The sequence below is a fragment of the Belonocnema kinseyi genome, chromosome 5 (genome assembly GCF_010883055.1).
Source record: "Belonocnema kinseyi isolate 2016_QV_RU_SX_M_011 chromosome 5, B_treatae_v1, whole genome shotgun sequence".
NCBI lineage: Eukaryota > Metazoa > Arthropoda > Insecta > Hymenoptera > Cynipidae > Belonocnema > Belonocnema kinseyi.
The window spans coordinates 86,907,316-86,930,923 of record NC_046661.1 but is presented as its reverse complement, the minus strand read 5'-3'; the positions used below and the strand labels follow the sequence as shown (position 1 = coordinate 86,930,923).

The following is a 23,608-nucleotide window of genomic DNA, read 5'->3' as shown; positions in this document are numbered from 1 at the left end:
TCAAAACAACTAGAACAAAGTAACTACTAGCGCCGCCGCATGGCCGTTTTTAACGCATGGGCCATTTTCAACTCTCGGTGACAGGAAGCTGGTGTGGCGTCACCATACAGACTTAATCATGGCGCGAAATTCAAAATGCAAATGATCCTTTTTGTTCTTTAACTACACAAATAGTTTATTTAACTGTAATAATACTTTTCTTCTAGGAAATTTCATGTTCTTTCCGAATTTTGAACTCCTAACTACCTTAGTGGCTTCTCCATTCAGACTTAATTCTGGCGGGAAATTCAAACCGAAACCTTTTATTTTTTCTTTTTTAACATCACAAGCAGGCGATTTTAACCGTAAAAAATTTTCCTTATCGGAAATTTGTTGCTCTTTTAAAATTTTAAACTCACAACTTCCCTAAAAATGTTTTTGACCCACTTTTTAATCATTTTTCATGTATAATTTAATTAGCACACAATATTCCCTATGATTTTTTTAAAAATAGAGTTCCATATCCATATAAAGAAACGGAGTCTAGTCTATGGACGATATTATATATCGGGAGGGGTAAAACTTGATTTGGATTGTAAACTCTATGCACTTTTGTTTCTCTAATGTCCCGTGTAATAGTCCATTTCTCGCCTCTAGTAGAACGAGGAATCTGCACCTGAATCCACTGGATTTCCAGAATTCGCTCCCGATTCAGTTAACGCTAAAAGCAGTCAATGTGGCAGTAAGAAACGTAGAAGAGGTTGCAGGTGCGAGGTCGTCGAGCATCGGGGTCGACGACAAAAATGAAGAGGATTCTCCTCTCAACGTTCCACGCATTCCCTTGTAATCCTATTCCCTTAATTAACTCCTAAGTGGTGCTCCGCCGATTATATTTTAATTTTCACCAAATCCAGGGATCACAATCCTTCCTCTTTTTTATATTATCCCTTTTTACGCTTTTTCCCTGCTGAAATTTCGAAAATCCCTTAAAATAGCTGAGACACAGAAGTCCGAACTTTTTCCCATTTTTTTCCAAAAAATTTCAATTCTTTGTCAAATGTTTACGTTTTTTTGAAAAATTTTCCGTAATCTTTCATATTTTCTAAAATACTTGGATTTTTTTATGAAATACTTGAAATTCCTGTCAAATCTTTACAAAAAATCTTGCGACAATTTTGAAATCTTTTGAAATATTTCAAAATATTTGAAATCTTTTTTGATATTTTTAAAATCTTTCTGAACTAATTGGACTCTGCAAAATATTATAAATTCCTTTAAAGTCCCTGTGAAATCTTTGTAAAATTATTAAAACCTTCGTGAAAACTGAAAGATTTTAAATCGTTTTGGCATTTTTTGGAAGTTTATGAAATATTTGAAATATTTATTAAACTTTCTGAAGTCTGTTATAATATTTAAAATATTTGTGATAACTGAAATCTTTTTGAAATATTTGAAATTTTTGAAATCCTTATGAAATTCTTGTGAAGACTTTGAAATCTTTTGAAAAATTTTTAAAATGCTCAATACATTTACGAAATCTTATAAAATTGTTTGAAATCTATAAAACCTCTAGGGATATTTGAAATAAAAATTATTTACTATAAATTTAAAAATAATTATTTGAAATCTTTAAAATCTGTATAAATTCTTCGAAATATTTGGAATATTTGGAATATTTGAAATATTTGTCAAATCTTTGAAATTCTTATGAAACCTTTGAAACCCTTGTTATTTTTTTGTGAAAATTTTGAAATCTTCGAAAACTTGAAATCTTTACGAAATCTTCAAAATCTTTGTGAATTCTTAGAAATTTTTGAAATATTTGAAATTTTTGTGAAATCTTTAAAAAAATTTGTAAATGATTTGAAATTCCTATGAAATTTTTGTAAAAACTTTGAAATATTTTGGAATTGTTTGAAATGTTAAAAATCTTTACGAAATCTTTTAAACCTTTCGAAATATTTGAAATGATTAAAATCGTTGTAAATTCTTTAAAATATTTTGGAATATTTGAAATCTTCGTGAAATCTTTGAAATTTGTATGAACTCTTCGAATACTTTGTGAAATTTTTTAAATCTTGGAAACCCCTGTGAAATTTTTGAAGTTATTTGAAATTTTTAAAATCCTTAGGAAATCTTCTGAAATCTTTCAATCCTTGTGGAATGTTTGAAATTTTTTGAAATGTTTTTAAAATTTCTTAAACTATTTGAAATATTTACGAAATCTGCTGAAGTCTTTTAAATATTTGTGAATTCTTTTAACCTTTTTGAAATATTCCAAATTTTCTGAAATTTTCGTAAAATTTGGTGAAATCTCAGATATTTCCGAAAACTTCTGAAATTTTTCAAAATATTGGAAATCTTTGAAATATTTACGAAACTTTCTGAAATCTGTTGAAACATTTCAAATATTTTTCACCACTTTAAAATCTTTTTAAATTTCTTGAAATCTTTGAAATATTTACGAAACGTGTTTAAATCTTTTAAAATCTGTTAAATTTTGCTGGAATCCTTGAAAATTTAATGAAATTTTTGTAACATTTAATGTCCATCTGAAATCATTGTATAATCCTTGAAATATTTCTGTAAACGTCGTTACGTTTCTGTAAACGTTCGAAAATAATTTCTCTTTAATCACTCCAGTGTATAGGATGTGGAAATTTCGCTCAAAATCGCTACTCTTAGTTTTTAATAATAAATAAATGATAAATAAATAATCCTTTTACTCCTATCTCGGAAAAAATCCCCTTTCCCAACTAAAATCGAACTACTGAACCGCTTTCATCCATGCAAATCCTACCTACCTCCTTAAAAATCTGTTCTTAAATTTTTTTTCTATTGGTTAAACTTCTTTTGTCTTTAATCCATAAAATATCTGAGATAATTTGAGGGGATAAAATTGCAGGCTTTAGAGATAACTGAACTTGGTTTCTTTTCGCAATTTCTGACTTTCTCGTCTTTTTCCTCTCTGATCGGCTTTTCACCGGATTTCCAGGACGAGAAGGACCTGTCGGCGGCGGACGCGGAGGGCGTGTGGTCACCGGATATCGAGCAGAGCTTCCAGGAAGCTCTCACCATATATCCGCCATGCGGTCGACGTAAAATCATCCTCTCGGACGAGGGAAAGATGTATGGTGAGTACAAAGAGATATTTTCAAAAGATCCTTCGATACCAAGTCCGCAATATCCTTTCCTTTCTATATTCGTCCCATCTCCGGCTTTATTATACCGGATTTACAATTCGAGGTTGCTAAAAGCCCGATAAACCGAAATTGTTGGCGAATTTCTCCTACTTGGAATGTTGGTCCTTCGAGCCGGACATACAACTATATTTTCCATTGAGCCCCTCAAATTTTCTTTTATGATGAACTTTTTTTCAGGGTGAAGGAGTCCTTGTATGATGAATGATTTATTTATTTACATTTTTTCGACCCCAGCTTCAAGAATCTAATCAATACTTACTTCTTGTACAGAAGTGCTGGGACAATGTCGCGTAATTTTCAAAGACTGCTTCTTGAATGCCGAGCAATTCAATTGGCCGGAGGGTGCTCGCTGCAGTTTAATTTAATTCTCACCACGGCGGGATAAATGAAAACACGCTCCTCCGACCCCTGTTCTTCCGTCGGCGTATCCTCCGCGAATTATGGGGCGTTAGTTTCGCGAGCAGCCACCCTTCAACCTCGATACGATGCACTCGTTCAGATCCACCCCATGCATCCAAAAGCCAGCCGAGCCGAGCTTCATTCAGTCCCGGAAAGAGTCTTTAGTTTCTTTTCAAAAGGATTGGAAAATCATTTCCAAGTGTTTCAAATTAAATTCATTTCGAGTATTCCCGAAGAATTAGAGACAGTTTATTAGCTTTCAGAGAAGACGGGCTTCATAGTGATTCTAAAGAATATTTTTTGGGAAATAGTGACTATAAATAGAAAAAAAAATTGAGAATTGCACAACCTTCAGACTTTCAATTACAAGATAACAACCAGTATTTCCACATCCTTAAGATTTTTAATTGTAAAATATCATACTCTAATTCCCCAACCTTCAGACTTTCATTCAGAAAATATCAACCTGTAATTCCACAGCTTTCAGACTTTTAATTGCTAAATATGAACTTCTTTTTTCTCCTAGAAAAAGATGATTCTTTTATTTCCATAACCTTCAGATTTTTCATTTAAAAAATATAAACTCATAATTCCACAGCCTTGAGACTTTAAAATACAAAATATTAGCATTTGATTTCATCACCCACAAAAAAAATGTCTTTAATTTCCCAACCTTCAAACCTTCAGACTTTCAATTGCGAAAAATCAACCAGAAATTTCACAAAATTCAGACTCTTTATTACAAATAGCAGCCTTTAGTTCCAAATTCTACAAAATAAATAAATATCCACCTGGAATTTGAAAACGTTCAGACTTTGGAATACAAAATATAAACTTCTAATTCCACAACCTTCAGACTTTCAGTTATAAAATATCAACCTTCAAAACTTTCAGACTTTTAATTACAAAATATTAACTTCTAATTCCGAAAACTTGAGTCTTTTAGTTATAAAATGTCAACCTCTAATCCTAAAAGCTTCAGACTTTAAATTAAAAAACACAAGCCATTCCACAACTTTCAGATATTCAATTACAAAACATAAGCCTCTAATTCTCTAACTTTCGGACTTTTAATAACAGAGTATAAACATCTTAATCCATAACCTTCAGACTTTCAATTACAAAATATAAGCCTGTAATTCCACAACCTTCAGGCTTTCAATTACAAAACATTCACCTCTAATTCCGGCTCTCACAAAATAAGCGATTCCGACTTTCAATTAGAAAATGATGTATGCATTCACTTCCCCAACCTTCAGACTTTCAATAACAAAATATTAACCTATAATTTTACAACATTCAGATTTTTAATTACAAAATATAAACTTCTAATTCCACAACCTTCAGACTTTCTTTGATAAAATATCAATCTCCATCATTTTTAGACATTTAATTACAAAATATAAACTTCTCATTCCAAAACTTTTGAATTTCAATTACAAATCACAAGCCTGCAATTCCATAACCTTCAGACTTTCAATTTAAAAATATCAACATGTAATTACGCAACCTTTAGACTTTCAATCAAAGAATATTAGCGTTTAATTCCGCAACTTTCAGACTTTCAGTTAGAATATAATTTCCTCATATACTTCCCGAAAAATAAAATATTCCTTTAATTCCCTAATCTTTCGATTTTCAGTTAGAAAATTATTTGTTTATTCACTTTTCAAACTTTCAATTACAAAATATCAACCTATAATTGTACAACGTTCAGATTAAAAAAAAAAATTAAATTCTCATTTCACGACCTTTAAAATTGAAATTAAAAAATGTCAACGTCTAATTCCACAACCTTCAGGTTTTAAGTTATAAAATATCGACTTTCAACTTAAACATTTCCCGATTTTCAATTACAAAACATGAACCTTTAATTTCACAATTTTTAGGACATTCAATTACAATAGATCAGTCTCTAATTCCAAAACTTGTCAACTTTGAATTACAAAACATAAGCCTATAATTCCACAACCTTCAGACATTCTGTTACAAAATATCAATATTTAATTCTACCTCTTGTAAAATAAACAATTCCTCTAATTCCCCAAAATGCAGACTTTTAATTAGAAAGTGTAAACTTTAAATCCGTAACCTTCAGACTTTCAATTTAAAAATATGAACCTCTAATTCCGATACCTTCAGACTTTTAGTTATAAACTTTCAACCTTCAGACATTCGATTACAAAACATAAGCCTGTGTTTCCATAACCTTCAGGACATTCAATTACAATAGATCAACTTCTAATGGCAAAACCTTCAGACTTTCAATTACAAAATATCAACCTCTGATTCCACCTCTTACAAAATAAGGGATTCTTCTAATTCCCAAAAATTCTGATTTTTAATTACGAAGCAGAAACCTTTAAATCCATAACCTTCAGACTTTCAATTACAAATTATAACTCTGTAATTTTCCAACTTATCAACATTTAATTAAGTAGTATGAGCCTCTAAATTCATTAACTTAAGACTTTTAAATACGAATCATAAACCTTTAAATCCATAGCCTTCTGTTTTTCAATTACAAATGATAAGCTCGTAATTCCCCAAATTTAAAACTTTAAATTACCTAGTATAAAGCTGTAAATCCATAACCTTCTGACTTACAATTACAAAATATAAGCCTGTAATTCCACGACCTTCAGACATTCAGTTACAATATATCAACCTGTCATTCCACAAACTTCAGACTTTCAATTATAAAATATCACCCTATAATTCCACAACCTTTAGACCTTCAATTACAAAATATCCACCTCTAATTCTTTCTCCCGCAACAAAACAAAATGAAAAAAAGCAATTTATTCAGATTTTTTACCAGCTTATCCTGATCTTTTTTAAATTCTGTAGAATCCGTTGGAACTCGATTTAATTTTTTGTCTCCCTGAAACATAATATCACTCACTTCTACTCAATTCAGATGAATTCTAAATTTATATTAATTTTTTTAGTTCACCCTCAAATCTTATAAACTCGCCTTGAATTATTAGGCATTTCATCCATTTTTTTATTTCCCTTGAATTTTTGTACAATGCACATTGAACGTTTATGATTTTTTTCGAATTCTTTTCATTTCCATTAAATTGCTCTAAATTAACTCGAATTTAGTTGAATTGATTGGTTGCTTTTTACTTATTATTAGTACTTTAATTTACTTAAATTTTAGAATTCTCCCTTAATTCTGTTCTCTCCAATTTCCCTCAATTTGATAAAAAAAAACATTGGTTGGAAAAATTTTCTTTAATTTACCGAAGTTCTCTCAAATTTCATCAGAGTCTCTTTAATTATTTTAAATGCAATCTAATTCTTACTGTAATTAATGTAATTTTCCGGATATATAATTTTTTTAAATTACTTTAAATTCTTTTGAGTTTAAATTAAATTATTTGAATTCTTTTGAATTCAAAATAATATTAGTTTTTCGATTGAAATATATCAATTTTACCAAGAAAATTAGGCTTTGAATAGTTTTGACCAAATGTATAATAATTCAAAATAAATTAAAAAAGAAAGATAACTGTAATAAAATATTTCTGGCATTGAGAAATGTATAAATTTTTTAATAGATCGTTAAATACACCAGCGGTTGTATTTATCGCAGTGGGATTGAAATGAGTAAATAGTTAAGTCGACTTCCCTGGGAGCGGGAAGCAGGCCTGAGGGTTTATTTTTATTTGAGGGAATTTATTTAACTCCGGAGTATTAATATATCTCTCGCTACCACAGAGAAGCTACTTACGATATGAAAGTACGACTACGTGAACTCTAGCTGTACCTGTGCGCGGACTAAGTACCCCCTGGGGCGGTACTCTCCTTATATGCATATATACATATATTCTATAATATATATAGCTACTCAAAATGTGTGCGTTTCAAAGCGAATAGGCAGCGTGATCCTCTGAGATCAGCTAACCTTGCGTTGCCATTACCAGAGCCATAATTCCGCGACGACGACTAATATTATTGCAAATCGTCTGGTTATTGAGCTAATATGCCTGGAACGACCAGAGATATTAATTTGACTTAATGTCACTCTGAAGGCTCGAAAAAAAGACAAGAAACTTCAGTTTTTCTCTCTCTTTCAAAGCAAAACACAAATTTGTAATTTGAATTTCGCGCCACGATTGTGCGCGACTTAATTTTGGCGCGAAATTTAAATTCAAATATTTGTGGTTGAAAAATGTCCAACTTCGTCAATCAAGTTTAATCCTTTCCAAAATAAGTTTTCAAAGTAAAGTTGGCTCACTTCTTCACAGTACTAAACAACTCAAAATTAATTGCTTTCAATTTCTAAAATTCGTTATTTGAATTTCGCGCCGTATTTATCAATTTACAAGTCGAACATAACCTTTAAATTCGACTTCGTTCTAGAGCGAAATTTAAATTCAAATAATCATCGTAGAAAAATATCTAACTTCTAATTCCGCCAACCGAGTTTAATCCCTTTTAAAACAAGAGTTTAATTTCCACTTACAGTCTGGAAAAAAGTCTCAGTTTGGTTTAAAGTGAAGGAAAAAGGTTTTGCGCTTTGAATTTCGCGCCACAAATAATGGCGAGTACACACTCAATTATAGCCTCTAGAAATTTCAGTATGGCGCGAAATTTGATTTTTAAAATACTCTTTAAAAGGAAATATTCTCCAAGGGACCAGAAGGCCATAGAATTGAGGAAAAGCCGTGAAGATTTGTAAATAATAAAAGAATCTCTTGGAGCTTTTTTTGATCTTAGGAAGGATTACTTCAGATTCGATGGAAAGCTCTTTGTTTCTCTATATAGTTTTACGACTCGACTAACGTTTCCGTCCTTCGTAACACCGCAAGCTTCTCCCTTCATGCGTGTTTGCCACCGGACGTACAAATATTGAATTTCCCTCCTTCACCATTTTATCCAAGGAAGTGAGGGTGAATTTTCACACTATAGGATAAACGCTTTCGATCCGCAGACTCAAGTATTTTATATTTTAACGTCTTTCAACCCCATATTTTCCTCCTCAAAATTGTCAATTGTTGAGAATCAAATATCAGATTCAAATTTCGCGCTGGAATGAAGTTAAAATTATAGTTTATGTTTAACAGCGGCTCATACATTTTGGCGCGAAATTCAAGTTGGAAGATTTTTGTTTCTTTTCAAAAAAGACTAGTCTTTAGTAAATCAGTCTGAAGAGAATCAAAAGGATTATTTGCAGGAAAATAAATCATGTTCTCGCTGAATATTAATGAAAGGGGACGAAGGCAGCGCCTTGCAAAATTATCGTCCTTTACATCTGTTTTCAAGGGATCCGAGGGAGTTCAGCAGAGAAGGAGAAGAGAGAAAGTTAGATTGAGTAGCCACTATGAATACAAGTGTGCAATTCCTCAACATCTATCTACTTAGCTGCATTAGGACTTCTAAAGGTTCTTACTGTCTCTTTTGCGGGTCGCAAATCACGCGATGTGAAAATTAGTAACTCTACAATTTATAGACTCATAAAGTCTCTTCAATCATATTATCAAAGAAAACAAATTTATTTATGCATTAAATACCGTTATTATAATCCTTTGCCACTGGAAATCATTTCTAAAAATCATCTGATTTGAATTTCGCGCTTAAATGACTTTGACTTGTAGGTTATGTTTCCTTTGGTCTTTTTAGTTTTTGCGCGAAATTCAAATTAATTGGACGAATTTTAATCCAAAAATATTAAGAATTCTACAAATATGGTTGAATTTTCAACCCAAAAAGTTTAATTTTGAACTAAAAAAGATAATTTTTGTACCAAAAGTGAAATCGTCAAATTTTTAGTTTAAAGAATTATTTTCCAAGAAAAAAAAAAGAATTTTCAACCAGATGAGTTTAATCAATAAAAGAAGAGTTTTCAATCAAATATTGGAATCCTTGACCAAAAAAATGAAGTTTCAACAACAGTTAAATTTTTAAACAGAGGGATTAATCTTAAAACCCGGATTGTTTAACAAAATAGTTTAATTTTCAATCAAATAGTTGAATTTTCAAACAAAAACTGAATTTTTAAACAGATAATTTTAACGAAATAGTTCTACTTTTAAGAAAAAAACATTCATTTTTAACTGAAGTGATGAATCTTATAAAAAGGAGTTTTCAACAAACAAAAAATTTATACGTTTAACCCAAAAGATGATTTTTTTTTAATCAAAAAAATTAATTTCCTAGAAATGAAATAGTAAATTTTTTAACCTTATAGATGAATCTTCAACCATCAAAATAAATTTTTAACCAAGTAGTTAAACTTTCAAACAAGTAGCTACATTTTTTAGCAAAAAAATTGAATTATCAACAAAATAGTTACAGTTTCCAAAAATAATAAAATTTTCAACCAAAAGAACCAAAAATATTATTGTAGACGTTTTTATCAAAAGTAGTTAATTTGTGAATGTATTATTTTCCATTATTTTCAGAACCAAAAATATTATTGTAGACGTTTTTACCAAAAGTAGTTAATTTGTGAATGTATTATTTTCCATTTGATTAAATTATCTTATTTGGTTATTTTCATTAAGTTCGCAGTTAGGCCAAAAAATTAAAAGGGGGAAAACGGTAAGTTTATTAAAATCCTACCTCTCAAACAGTTAACGTTGTTTACGGACGATCCTTTATAGGTTATGTTTAAGTCTGGCCTTTTTAATTCTGTCTCGAAATTCGAATTTCTCAATCTCTCAATGTGTTATAAATTAACGTAGAGAAAGTTTAGACTGGACATTTTTATCGTTTGGAATTTACATCAATCGGATTTATTAGCAATTTGTGTCAGCAACGAGATCCGTGATTATGTAGAGTAGTAAAAGTGCACCTAGCTGACATTTAACAATGCACTTTTTTCGTGTCGACGTACTATTGATAGTTCGCTGCACGACATGGTTGGGTGGGCACTGACGTTAAACCTGATATATCTAAATAAATATGTCCCAAGGCGACGCATATTTATTCAAATAGTAACCCAGACAACACATGCGATATCGATCACAGGTGAAAATCTACATTTTCCGACGATAAATATTTGAATTTCGCGCCAGAATGTTGCAGAAGTCAGAGGTTATGTTGAAGTGTGACCTTACACCTGTGGCGCGAAATTCAAATTAACAAGTTTTATTTTTACTTTTAATGTTATAGTAGCACTATTTTTACAACTTTCTAAGGCATTATTGGAAATTTTACTGGTTTTATAAGAGCCTTGAGTTTGAAATTTTAATTTTTTACTAAAAAAAATCTTTTGTTAAAACTGAGGGCTACTTTGGGTGAACAAAAAGAATCGCCGCCAAAAAGTCGGCGTCGGGGCGTTATTGCTTCGGTGGCGAGTTCATGGTTAACTATGGTGAATGTCAGTCACGTAGACTGACCTCAGCAGCAAGTAATAACGAGCTGGTGCGAGACGCATCCGCCATCAACAACCACAAAAGTAGATTCTTAAGGATTTGAGAGCCTTGTTCGTTTTTAATTAGACCAGTATCACCAGTCGCGCGCTTCACGCGTCTCGAAATTTTAGGTTTGGGTAAAAAAATAATTTGTTAAACAAAATCAAAATTACGAATAACTATTCATTTTTTTAAAGTTTTTGAACACTTTAATTAGAACTAAAATTAAGTTTTTAACTCTGAGAATAAAGAAATAAATATAATTTTTGTTTAAATAATATAAATATAACTTTACTAAAGTTATTGAAATTTTGTTGAAAATTTCAGATTCTTGAAAAAATAATTTAAAAGTTAAAAAAAATTGATATATTTTGGGAAACATTTGCAAATTTGTAAACATTTTTTATCTTATTAAAAATCCTATTCTTAAATATCATTTAATCTGACTAGAATTTTCCTTAAAATTATAAGAAACCTGACAAAATAAAAAAATTACCCTAAAATCTTCAAGTTTATTTTTCGACATTTTCAGAAATCTTTTTAAATTTTCTTCAAAAAGAATTTTTTTAAATAAAGGAATATTTAAATTTTGACCAGGAATCTGAAGAAAATGGTTATTTTTTTGAAACCTTTGTAAATTCTTAAAAAGCTTTATATTTTTGTTTCAAAACTTTCAAAAAGTCTTCAAATTAAAATTTTTTGAAAATATTTTAGAAATATGTAAATGTTATAAATATCTTTGAAAATTATTTAGGATTTTCCTAACTCTTTTGTTTACTTCTACATAATTAAAAATGTCCTTAAAATCTCTCGGATTTATTTTTGACAGTTTTGAAATACTTTTAAAAAGTTTTGAAATCTTTAAAAACATTGTCCTAAAATTGTGTTTTAATGATAAAAAATTATATTTAATTGTCACAGAAATCCTTACAAATATTTGTTATTTTCTTGAATACTTTCGAAATTCTTAATATCTCTTAAAATTATCTGAATTTTTAATAAAATTTTGTAATATGGCAAAATGACATAATTGATTTTTAAAACTTCTATATTAAAAAAGTAAATAATTTGAAATATTTTGAAATCTTCAATTTTTGCCAAAAATATATTTTTCACTTTAAAAAATCATTTGGAATTTTCCCATAAGTCATAAGGAAAATTTTTAATTCTCTTAAAGCCTTTACAAATTTTAAAAGTTTCTAAGTTACTAATTTTCGAATTTTTCCTGAAATTACAATAATTTTCTGCAAAGTCAAAAAAATGGCCTTAAAATTTTCCAGATTGTTTGTTGATAATTTTGTAAATCTGTTGAAACATCTTGAAATCTTTCTAAATATATTCTTAAAATTAATTTTTGAAACAAAAATAAGTTTAAATTTCCAAAACAAATTTTAAATAATTTGTTTATTCTCTTGAAATTTCAAATCTTGAAAAATCAAAATTGTTTAAAATTTGTAATTTTTCAAAAAGTTTTAAATAATTTTTAAATCTTTTTAAAACGTCTAAATATTTCTGAATCTTACTCAAATTTTTCCTAAAAATTTCTAATGTTGCAAAATAAGAAATGAAATTGCTTTAAAATCTTTTAATTTTTTTTTAATTCTATGAAATAGTTTGAAAAATTTTTAAATCTTCAACTTTTTCGAAAAATTAAAAAAAAAAATTATTTGAAATTCCTCGGGGATCTAAGAACATATTTCTTTTCAAATATTCAAAGATTTTCCCGAGATTGAAATTATTTGCGAGACTTTTGAAAACTTCTCAATATATTTTGAAAAAATTCAAATTTTTACAAGAATAGTATGAAAATAAATATTTTTAAAATCCATCTTCTGTTTAGACATATTTAAAATATCTTCAAAAACTAAAATTAATCTTTTTAAATAAATCGTTTAAAATTTTTCTAGAAATCTTGTTGTCAACACTGGCAATTTTTGTATTGCCAACAACAATATATTTAAGAAAAGTATCAAATCAAGCTTTTTATCAGGTTTCCAAGTTAAAAAGTTGATACCGTCAAATAAGGAATTTCATTTTGTAATGTCTTGAGAAGCTTTTTTAGTGTTATCAACTTTTATGGGATGCCGAAGTTAAAGACCAGAAAGAGAAAATCTCGATTGATTCAAGTCCTTTCAACCGAGAAATAACACAAAAGACTTCAGCTACAACACTTTAGATTCAAGAGAATCGATTCCATATTTTTTATTTTGTTCAATTTTTTAAGATTGTCCTGGATTAATCTGGATTAATTTAAATCTTTTTATCTGAAAAAAAATGTAGGAGCCAAAGTTATTAAAGTTCTGACACAATAGAAAAGAATCAGAAGCTCAGAAATATTAATAAAAAGAGTCTTTCTGAAAAAAAAGTTTCTCTTCCAAATGGAGACTTTCTGATTATTGTTTAGATTTCTGATGAGAAATTGGCGAAGTTTGAAAGTGAGTGAAGACAGAAGAGGATTAGTGGTTGGAAGTTGAAGGAATCGTAGGTGGCAAAAGTAGTGGTCGACACCTGGTTGAAGTGGAAACAATAAATTCGATTACGTGAGATGATTTTTTCGGCGTAAACGGAACTGTCAGTGGTGGCCGTTGTTTTCGATGGAAACAAAGGATAACGAGGCGCGAAGATGGCTTAACGCGATTGCCCATCGATCCTTCGGAAACTTATTTCATCCGACCTCGCACTTCGTTGCTTCCACCGAAAGCCAATAAACGATCACCCTTTCCCCGGGATTAAATATCTCGAGGCAATTTACCTTCGCATCTCTTCAAACTGGCATTCGCCTTTTTTCAACTTCGACCCTTCCGATTCCTACTAGTTTCTCTCAATCGCTTTTCGCTCCGTCTCCCGACGTTACCCCGAATCTCCACTTTATGTCTTTCTGACTCGCAATTAAATCAACTGGCAACTGTCCGAATCTTTTTCGTTTTTTTCTTCAGCAAGATTCTCTTTTTACCCAGTTCCAGTGATGCATTTCTCTGGCTATATTACATTTTAGCTTCAAAAGAATCGATTCCATAATTTTTAGTTTGTTCAGTTTTTCTGATATTGATATTGAGGCTTGTTTGGAAACTCTCGATGATGAAAAATTGTTCTGGAAGGGATTAATAATAGTCTAATTTAAATTTGGCGCCAATATTTACTCAAAGTTTGAGGTTATGTTGACGCGTGACCTTGGCAAATATAGCGCGAATTGCAAATAAATTTTTGCTTCGCTCTAAAGGCAATTGAGTCTTTAATGAGGCAGTAAAACAAATTAATATCACCGTTCTTTTCTGATGTATTAGCTGAATAAAAAAACGATTTGTTATTATATTAGTCACTAAATACTTTAATTTAAATTTCGCGAGATAACGTAGTCGAAGTTAGAGGTTATGTTTAAACATGTTCTTGGCAATGATGGCGCGAAATTCAAATTTTAACTATTTCATTTTTTAAATGGAAGCAATAAATTTAGAATTGTTCAGTTTTGCTTCTCCAAATCACTTCACAAACTTCATTCAATGATCATCTAAGTTAAATCGACCTAAAACCGACTAAAATAAATATTTTAATTACTGGTCAGTCTTTTTCAGAGATATTTGATGTATGTTCTTAAATGCTATACGTGAAGAATAAATTATTTCTGGTTAAGAGTTAGCCTTTTTTGGCAGAAAATTAATCTTCTTGTTTAAAAATTTATCCCTTGGTACACGGAGAGAAATTTCTAGGGATTAATTGACTGTACTGCTTCTTGATCTTATTCTAGCGTTGGCGCAAGAACTAAAATCTGGGAACACTTGCTTTTAAAGTAAAGTCCGTTTCTTTAAAAACAAGGTTTGCATGAATTAATCTCTTAAAATTTTTCTTTGTATAGAAATTTAACTTCTCTGGTAAACAATTTTAATATTCCATTTTTGGTTCAAAATTAAATTTTTTTCTTTAAAAATAGAACTACTTGGTTGAAAGATGAACTAATTTACGGAAAATTCATTCTTTTCGTGCAAGATTTATCATTTTAGTTGAAAATTAATTAATTTGAAATAAAAATGGAAGGAATGTGTTTAATATTTTTTTTAAAGATTATTTTAAATGGGAAAATGTAACTTTTTCATTTTTCGCGATAAATTTATAATTTTCAGTTTAAAATTTAACTTTTTGGTTGAAACCCCCATTTATTTGATTAAAATGTATCTTTTCATCATAGAATATTAATCTTCTTGGTTAAAAATTCATCTTTTTGTTGAAAATTAATTTCTTTCGTTAAAAGTTGAACTATTTTATTGAGATTTTTTTTCAATGAATTTTTTGGACTGAAAATTCGACTATTCCACTTTTGACTACAAATTAATTTATTTTTGTTGAAATTCATCTGTTAAAAAAACTTTTTTTTTAGTTGATAGTTCAACTGTTTGCTTAAAAATTCGCATATTTTATTGGAAATTATTCTTATTGCTTGAAAAACTATATTTTTAGTAGAAAATTAATTTTTTTGGTTAAAAATGTCAATAGTTAGTTGAAAGTACGTGTTTTTTAATTCAAAATTAATTTTTGCAATTGAAAATCTAACTGTTCCAACGTTGGTTAAAAAATTAACTATTTGATTACAAATTTATCTTTTCTTAAAAACCGAATTCTTTTACTAGAGTAAATTGAATTTATGATAGACCCTCCTCTAAGCTGTGATACAAAAAATAACCAAAATTATGAAAACGTACATAAAATATTTATTTTTTTCTTTTTAAACTGAATAAATGTTTTAATTTTACTTTATTTTCTGAATAAACTGAACAATTTTATTATTAAACTCCATAAAAAATCATTTTTATACTGATCCCATTTGAATTTTCGCGCCTAGCGACTGTTAAAATCCCCTATTTTGGCGCGAGATTCAAATTACAAATGTTTCATTCTCCAATAAAGTAGAGAATCAACTAGCATAATCGCTTTGTTTGAGCTGTTTTCACTACTTTCCTCCAATATATTCTTATTCTACCCGATTGCAGTAAAGAATTTCTTCTGGAGACTTACACTTCAGTTCAAACAGAAACTATTCCAAACTGGAAGGCCTGATCCCTATTCTGAAAAGATATATTTATTTTAATCCATCTTGAAATTACATTCTCGTGGAAAAATGTCAGTAGAGGTTATGTTCAAACGTGGATTTGCGTTTTTCTTCGCGCGAAATTAAAATTTCAAAATCGTTTTTCTTCTCTTCAAACCAAACAAGGACTTCCCGCCTACTATAAATGATAGATGGACTTGAATTGAAAGACTTCTTCTATTTGGGTAAAAAATTGGAACAAGATAAATGACTCTAACTGGTGCGAAGTGGGTTTTAGAAAGCGAAATGGCTTTCATAAAGGATTTTGAGGGTGGATTTTCTTATGCGTGCTTGGGAAGTGAAGATGGGACCGGGGGCGAGATCTGGGGGCCGAGGAAGGCGACGTTAGTCGACATTACGTGGATAGGAACGAAAGCGACGGTCTCTGGAGGCACTGAGACGCGACACCCTCCTTCGGCCGGTCAATAACTGGACACTACTCCGCCCGCCTCCTCCTGCCCCCGCCACCCCTTTCACATCTTCTCTTGCCACCCCCGGAACCCACTTTCTACCCCCGGAACCCTCTTTGCAGTTCCCATGCTTCTCTCTCATCCGGAATACTTCCCCGTCGCGCGGAAGATTGCACCATGGACTCTACATGGCACGGACATGCAAATATTGAATTTCTCCGAGACTACGTCGTTTTTCCTCCGCAAAGAGGAAAAGAAAGGAGCGAATTTTCTACGTAAGTAGTCGTAGCCGTCAACGTTCTCCGAGACCTTTCTCACGATTCTCGTCGAGATCTTTTTACACTTGCTTCTTTTTAAAATAAAAGCAATGAAAATATTATTTTTTTCCAGAAAAATTCTGCAGTATTATTTCTACTTGAGTAATTAGAAAGTAAATAAATAAAAAGACCACGTTAGTTACTTCTATGAATAAATTAAAAAGAACACAAGGGTTAACCACTATTTTTTTAAGTCACCCCAAATCTTTTAAACTGACTTTGAATTCTCAGACATTTCATCATATATTATTTAATTGATTTTTTTCAATTCGCCTTGAATTTTTATGATCTTCATCAATTTCTTTTATTTCCCTTAAATTCCTCCAAATCCACTCGAATTTAATTTGATTGTTTTTTTTCAATTTTTTAACACATTTGTTGGTAATTCGCGTAAATTCTCTCGAATTCGCCCTGAATTCTATTCATTACCAATTATGTGAATTCAACATAATTTTTCGAAATCACTTGACCTCCCTGGAATTCTTGTCAATTCACTCTAATTTTACTGGAATTCTTTTGGAGCAATTTATCATATTATTTTAATTTGCATTTAATTTTTATGCACTAGATGGAATTCTTTTCATTCCCCTTAGATTTCTCTAAAGCCACTCAAATTTAATTTAATTTAAAAGAAAATTGGTGAATAAATTTTCCTAATTTACTTAAAATCTTTTGAATTCGTAGGTGGTGAATTCAGTCCTAATTATGTGAACTCGACATAATTTTTTCTTGATTTAATTGGTTTTTTTAAAAATTTGTTAAAAAATTTTCTTCATTCACTTAAATTCTGTTTAGACCCAATTATGTGAATTCAACATAATTTTGTCGAATTCTCTTGAATTCCCTTGAATTTTCCTTAGTTCACTCGAATTTGATTGAAATCATTGGAATATTCAGGATTTTTAAATTATTTAAATTCATTTAAATTCATTCGGAATTCACTGATTTCTTATTAGTGTCTCCTGAATTCTTTAAAAAAATTCTTGGGAATTCTCTTGCGTTTGTTTTAAATCCTTCTGAATTCACTTAACTTCAATTAAGTCACCTTTTTTTCTCAAAGAACTTTTTAGTCTCTTTTTAGATTCTTATTCAATCAATTTATTCATTCTAATTTATAGGCTTCAATGGACTTTTTTCCAATTCAAGAATTTCATTCTATTCACTTGAATCACTTTTAATTCGTCTTGAGTTTATATCAATCACATAAAAGTTTCTTGAATTCCATTGAATTCTTCTCAAATAACTCCTATTCTACTATTATAAAATAAATGAAATATTTTGGAACTTGAGATTTTTTTCAATCCTTTTGGAATTCATTCTGCATTATTTTAAATTCCTTTGTATCCTCTGTATCTTTTGAATTTTCTTGAAATGCTCTAAATTTACTCCAAATTTAAAGAATTTAATTAATTTCTTAAATATTTTCGAGTGTTTTGATTTTTATTAATTTTAAATTCCTCTAAATTCACGTAAATTCTTTTAAACTTTGTGGAACCTTTATTTTTTTAAATTCACTCTGAATTTCGTTCATTTCCATTTATCTGAATTTAGTACCATTTTTTTACCTTTAAAAATTTATTCTCTTCGCATAAATTCTTCTGAATGCGCTACCATTAAATTACTTGATATTTACTTAATTTTTTTCAAATTTATTATTCTTTTGAGGTTTGTGTTTGCGTTTCCTTAAATTTGTATGAATTTTCATGAATTCTCTTCAACTCCTCTCGATTCACTTAAATTTGGTTGAGTTCGTTGATTTTTCTTAAATTTTATACATTTTTTTTCTTTATTCACTCAAATTCTCTTCAATTCGACCTCAATTCTATTCACTACCATTAAATTCAATAGATGTTTTAATTTTTTTTAAATCTGTACAATTGATTTGCATTCATCTGAATTTAATCCAAGTCTCCTGAATTTCCTTGAATTCTTAAAAATTCGTTTGAATTCATTCATTTCTATTAAATTCTATGGATTAAAAATAATTTGTTGTAGCTTTTAAAAATTCACTTTTAAACTCACCTTAAATTCTTAGGCATTTAATTACATTATTTTGATTTCCTTTAAATTTTTCCTAATTCATTCTAAATTTAATGCACTCAAATAATGAAAAAATATATAATTCCGTCGAAAGTCATGGTCTTGCATTGCACACTCAAATTCTGATAAATTTTACCATCTTGAATTCCTTTGGAATCTTCTAATTGAATCCAATTAGACTGAAATTAATGGCATTTTTTTTAAATTTTCAGATTTTTTAAATCGAATTCTTTTGAATTATATTCGACGTTAGTCACTTTTAGTCAATTTTAATCACTTTTTGGGTTAGAAATGATTCACTTTTTGTCACATTTCAACTTTTTAGAAGTAAATAGAATTTAAGTAGTGAAATGCCTCTTTAGGCAGGCAAGTGGTGCGAGTTCGGTCAAGTAGAAAAGTCGTTCTAGTCAGGCCGTTGAATTACGTTATTCAAATGCGTCATTCACTTCTGAATTGGTTGTATTCATAACCTTTCCTTTTTTTGTTCGTTTTGAACTTTTTTATTCATCGATTGCCTCTTCGTGGTTGATTTCTTCGACTTTTTTTTACCTTTTTTGAAGAATGTGACTGTGAATTTATCAACAAAAATGCGACTATTTGCTACTTCCTTTTTTGAGAAGTTTGCTATACTTAATTTCAATTTTAATCGCAATGAAAGTTTGAAAATAAAAGTTCAAAACTAGAAAAAATTGTATCTGTTTGATTAAGAACACTAAATATTTAATAATTTCTCAATAGTCATTAAAGCATTATACTTAAAAATATTCTAATTTCGTGAATCGATATCGAAGTTTTAATTTTTTCAGCTTGAAAAGTGGAATTTGTTTTATTTGTTACAAATGAGATTACTTCGTTGAAAATTTAATTATTTTGTTTAAGATTAAACTTTATTTGTCGAAAATTTAATTGCTTTTTTAACATTCGCTTTCTTTAGATAGAAAATTTGTCTTATTGGCATCAAATTTTATTGTAGAAGTCATCTTTTCTGGGTGAAACCTAATCTGACTTGTTTAAAATGTTAACTATATTTTCAAAAATTCATCTTTTTGGCTTGAAAATTCAACTATTTGATTGAATTATCAACTGTCTCTTAAAAAATTCATCTTTTTTTATTGAAAATTAATTTTATTTTTGAACTCAAATTTTTTCTTGAAAATTCAGTTATTTAAAAAAAATCATTTTTTTCGTAAAAAAATCAACAGTTTTGTTCAACATTCATCTATTTCAATAGAGAATTCCTCCTTATGAACATTTAACTATTTTTTGAAAATTTAATTATTTTGTTGAAAACTTACATATTTTGTTAAAAAATTAATTATTTCTCTGAAAATTGATTGTTTTGTTAAAAAGTCTCGCTTGAAAATGACCTTTTTTGTTGAAAATTCAACTGTCTTCTGATAAAATCGTCCTTTTGCTTCAAAATTAATTTAGAAAATTAGAAAATTCACTTTTTGAGCTTGAAAAATGATAATTTGTTGTGAAAAAGCCTTTTTTGGTTAAATATATCTTTCTTTGTTCAAAAATGATATTTTTTGTTGGAAATTCAACTTTTTAAATTCATATTTCAATTTTCTTTGAGGAAAATTCGCCTTTTTGGCTTGAAAGTTCTCAAGTATTTTGTTGGAATTTTTTTTTAGTATCAGATATTTGATTGAAAATTATTCTTTCGGGTTTGTAACTCAACTGTTTTGTTCTTAAAGTCTTCTGCTCGATCAGGGCCCAGGAACTGGTAATAATAACTAATACAAAAGTTTCTAAATAATCAAGGTATTTTTGTATCTTCAATTTTTGTAATTTCATTGCCAATCTATTAACTTTCTGGTACTTTTTTTGGAACGTTGAAGTTTTTGACAAATGATAGCCTACCGATGTGATCTCGGAGTGTCAAATTAATTGATAAAATAATTAAAAACAGGCATCCCTGAAAACACACACTTAGATTTTTTGTAAAATGAGGGTGGGTAAAATCCGGAACAATTTCACTGGTCCCTTTCACTTTCTTCGATGGCCAAGAACCCCCAGGGCGTTTGTATTGGTCGTAAGAATCCCTAAACACCGAATCCCGTCTCAATTCGTAGCTCGATATTCGATCCAATAATCTGATGCCGCGACTTCGTTGAAGCGTGAAATTATAAGCATTCATACGGCACTGTGCACCTTTGAACTTCTCCTCGAACTAATCCAAATTCATTGACGAGATATCCAACTGTACGATTTTTGCTGCAAATTACAGTCCCTTTTAGAAAAAGAAATTAAATTCTCTTATCAAGTAATAAATGGCACTCCTCAATTTTAAATTTCGCGCCATTACTGACTTGGTTTTGAGGTTATGTCTAAACGTGTTTCTAGGATTTTTCGTGGCGCGAAATTCAAATTGCAAGATTTTCTTCTCAATCGTGGAAGGAGTCAGGGTGGCCGCAATCTGGTAATCAGGAACATACTTTGAGTTACTATCAAAAAGTAATCAGAGTTGCATCACAGTCATTTATAGTCACTTTTTTCTCAAATCATTTTCTTAAGATCACTTTTCAATTTAAAAAGATTCCACGAAATGTTGAACAATTTTTAATAATTAGAAGGCATTTCAAAGGATTTAGAAGATTTGATGGTATTTCAAAAAATTCCAAGAAAATTTCAAGAGTTTAAAATTTTGTCAAGAGCTTTCAGAAGATTTGAAAGGACTTGAAGTATTTTAAGGTATTTTAAGACTTCTAAATTTTTTAAACAGTTTTAAATAATTTAAAAGGATTCGAAAAGATTTGAAAGATTTTATGGTATTTGAAAAATTCCTAGGAATTTTCAGGAGTTTTAAAAAGTTTTAAGGGATTTCAAATATTTTAAGGTATTTTAAAAGACTTCTAAAAATTTTAACAGATTTCGATTGTTTGAAGGGATTTCAAATAATTTTAAAAGAGTTTAGGGTATTTTAAAAATCCCAAGGAATTTTCAAGAGCTTCAAATTTTTTAAAGGGATTTCAATAGATTTAAAAGGATTTTAAATATTTTAAGGTATTTTAAAAGACATCCAAAATTTACAATAGATTTCAATCACTTGATTCGATTTTAAAAGATTCTAAAAAGTTTAAAGATACTTAAAAAATTGGAACGAATTTTCGAAGGCTTCAAATTTTTTCAAAGGATTTAAAATCTTTTAAGATGTTTTAAAAGACTTTTAAAATGTTAACGGATTTCAAAAATTTGAAGATATTCTAAAAGATTTTAAGGATATTATGGTATTTAAGAAAAATTCTAGGAATTTTCCAGGGCTTAAAAGTATTTCAAATGATTTCAACAGATTTTAAATATTTAAGGCTATTTTGATAAATTCCAAGGAATTTTCAAGATCTTTACAAAATGTATATCTTGAATATTAAAAAAAATATATTGTACTAAATACTAAGATGTACATTTATTTTGTGTTTCAGGTACGTATGACTCACACAGCGGAATATTTTCTATTTCAAAATACTGTCTGATGATCGTATTGGTATGTTTTTTTGAAATTGTAATATAAAATAATATAAAAAATATGAAAATGTTAAATATGCATTGAATGTTACGCATGAAAATAAAATAAAAATTAAATAAAAGTTTGAAAAAATTATGATTCAAATACGTGGACTTTAAAAAAATATTAAAAAATGCTATTTTTGAGTATTTTAAATTGATTTTTATTATATTATTTTATATATAAATAATACCGTTTTTACAAATAATTGTTTTAGAGATTTGAATAGACAGCCTGTTAAAATATTAAAAATATTTTAGGGTATTTTAAAAAATTCCAAGGAATCTTAAAGAACTTTAAAAAAAACTTTAAAATCTTAATTTTTAATTGAAAAGATAATTTGAATTTTAAAAGATTTAAAATGTATTGGGTTATTTGAAAATATTCCAAGATTTCAGAAAATAACAGTTTTCTTGTAATTTTACTGAATTTGATAATATTTTAGTGGAATTATATTTTCAAATATTTCAAGGTATGTCCAAACATTTTTAGGAATTTAAAAGATTTTGGGATATTTTTAAAGATTTTAAAACATGTTTAATTAAATTTATTATCATTTAAAGGGATTTAACCCTTAAACGGCCAAAACGCCACTACCGGTACACTGTTTTTCAACGGTCAATAACTAAGACTATTCGACACTAGAAAAAATTGAGACACATATATTTTTATTGCTTAACATCTCCTCTTTCTGACGGTGCCAATGAAATTCCTCAAAAAATTTATTTATTATCCCAAAATGCAGTTTAAAAAAAAACGTGATTTTTCGTGCCTATTTTTTTTTGTGAACCATTTTCCAAAGCTTTTCGAGTCTGTAATTAACCTGGAATCTCACTAACCGGTGGAATAAATGTCCAAACTTTGAGAATCCATGGTTCAAAGGTCGATTTTTCGTTTTAGTATTTTCGAAATGGCGTCTTAATGGCAAAATTTTTGTGAAAACATTCATGAATTTTTTACAATAAACGATGCGCTTTTCGGAAAAATCATCAAATTTTCCGAAAAGCGCATAGTTTTTTAATAAAAAAATTCCAACGACTCCGTAACCTTTATTGCACTCTGACATCAAACCACACCTTCACCGCATTGTCATCCTGGGAATTTTCGAGTACACCCAGCAAAACAAAATGCCAAAGCGTAAAGCCTCAAAAATTGCAACAAACTCCGAATCGGAATGGGATTCCGATGAAAATGATGAACGTTTCATCATACCTAATCCAGATTACTCTGGCTCTGATGGAGATGATTCATCAGATGACGAGAATTCGGGATCGGAATTTCCCAGACCGAATGTATCATATAGAT

At 29.2% G+C, this 23,608-nt stretch overlaps 1 protein-coding gene across 3 annotated transcripts in view; it reads left to right on the top strand.

Moving 5' to 3' along the window:
• The window catches only part of LOC117173208 (protein scalloped), a 310,159-nt gene that overhangs the window by 241,668 nt on the left and 44,883 nt on the right, over positions 1–23,608 (top strand). For all 3 annotated transcript variants that reach the window (XM_033361657.1, XM_033361656.1, XM_033361655.1), the window contains one exon: positions 2,975–3,113. In XM_033361657.1, coding sequence (XP_033217548.1) covers positions 2,975–3,113 — 139 coding nt within the window. The remainder of the gene's footprint in view (positions 1–2,974; positions 3,114–23,608) is intronic.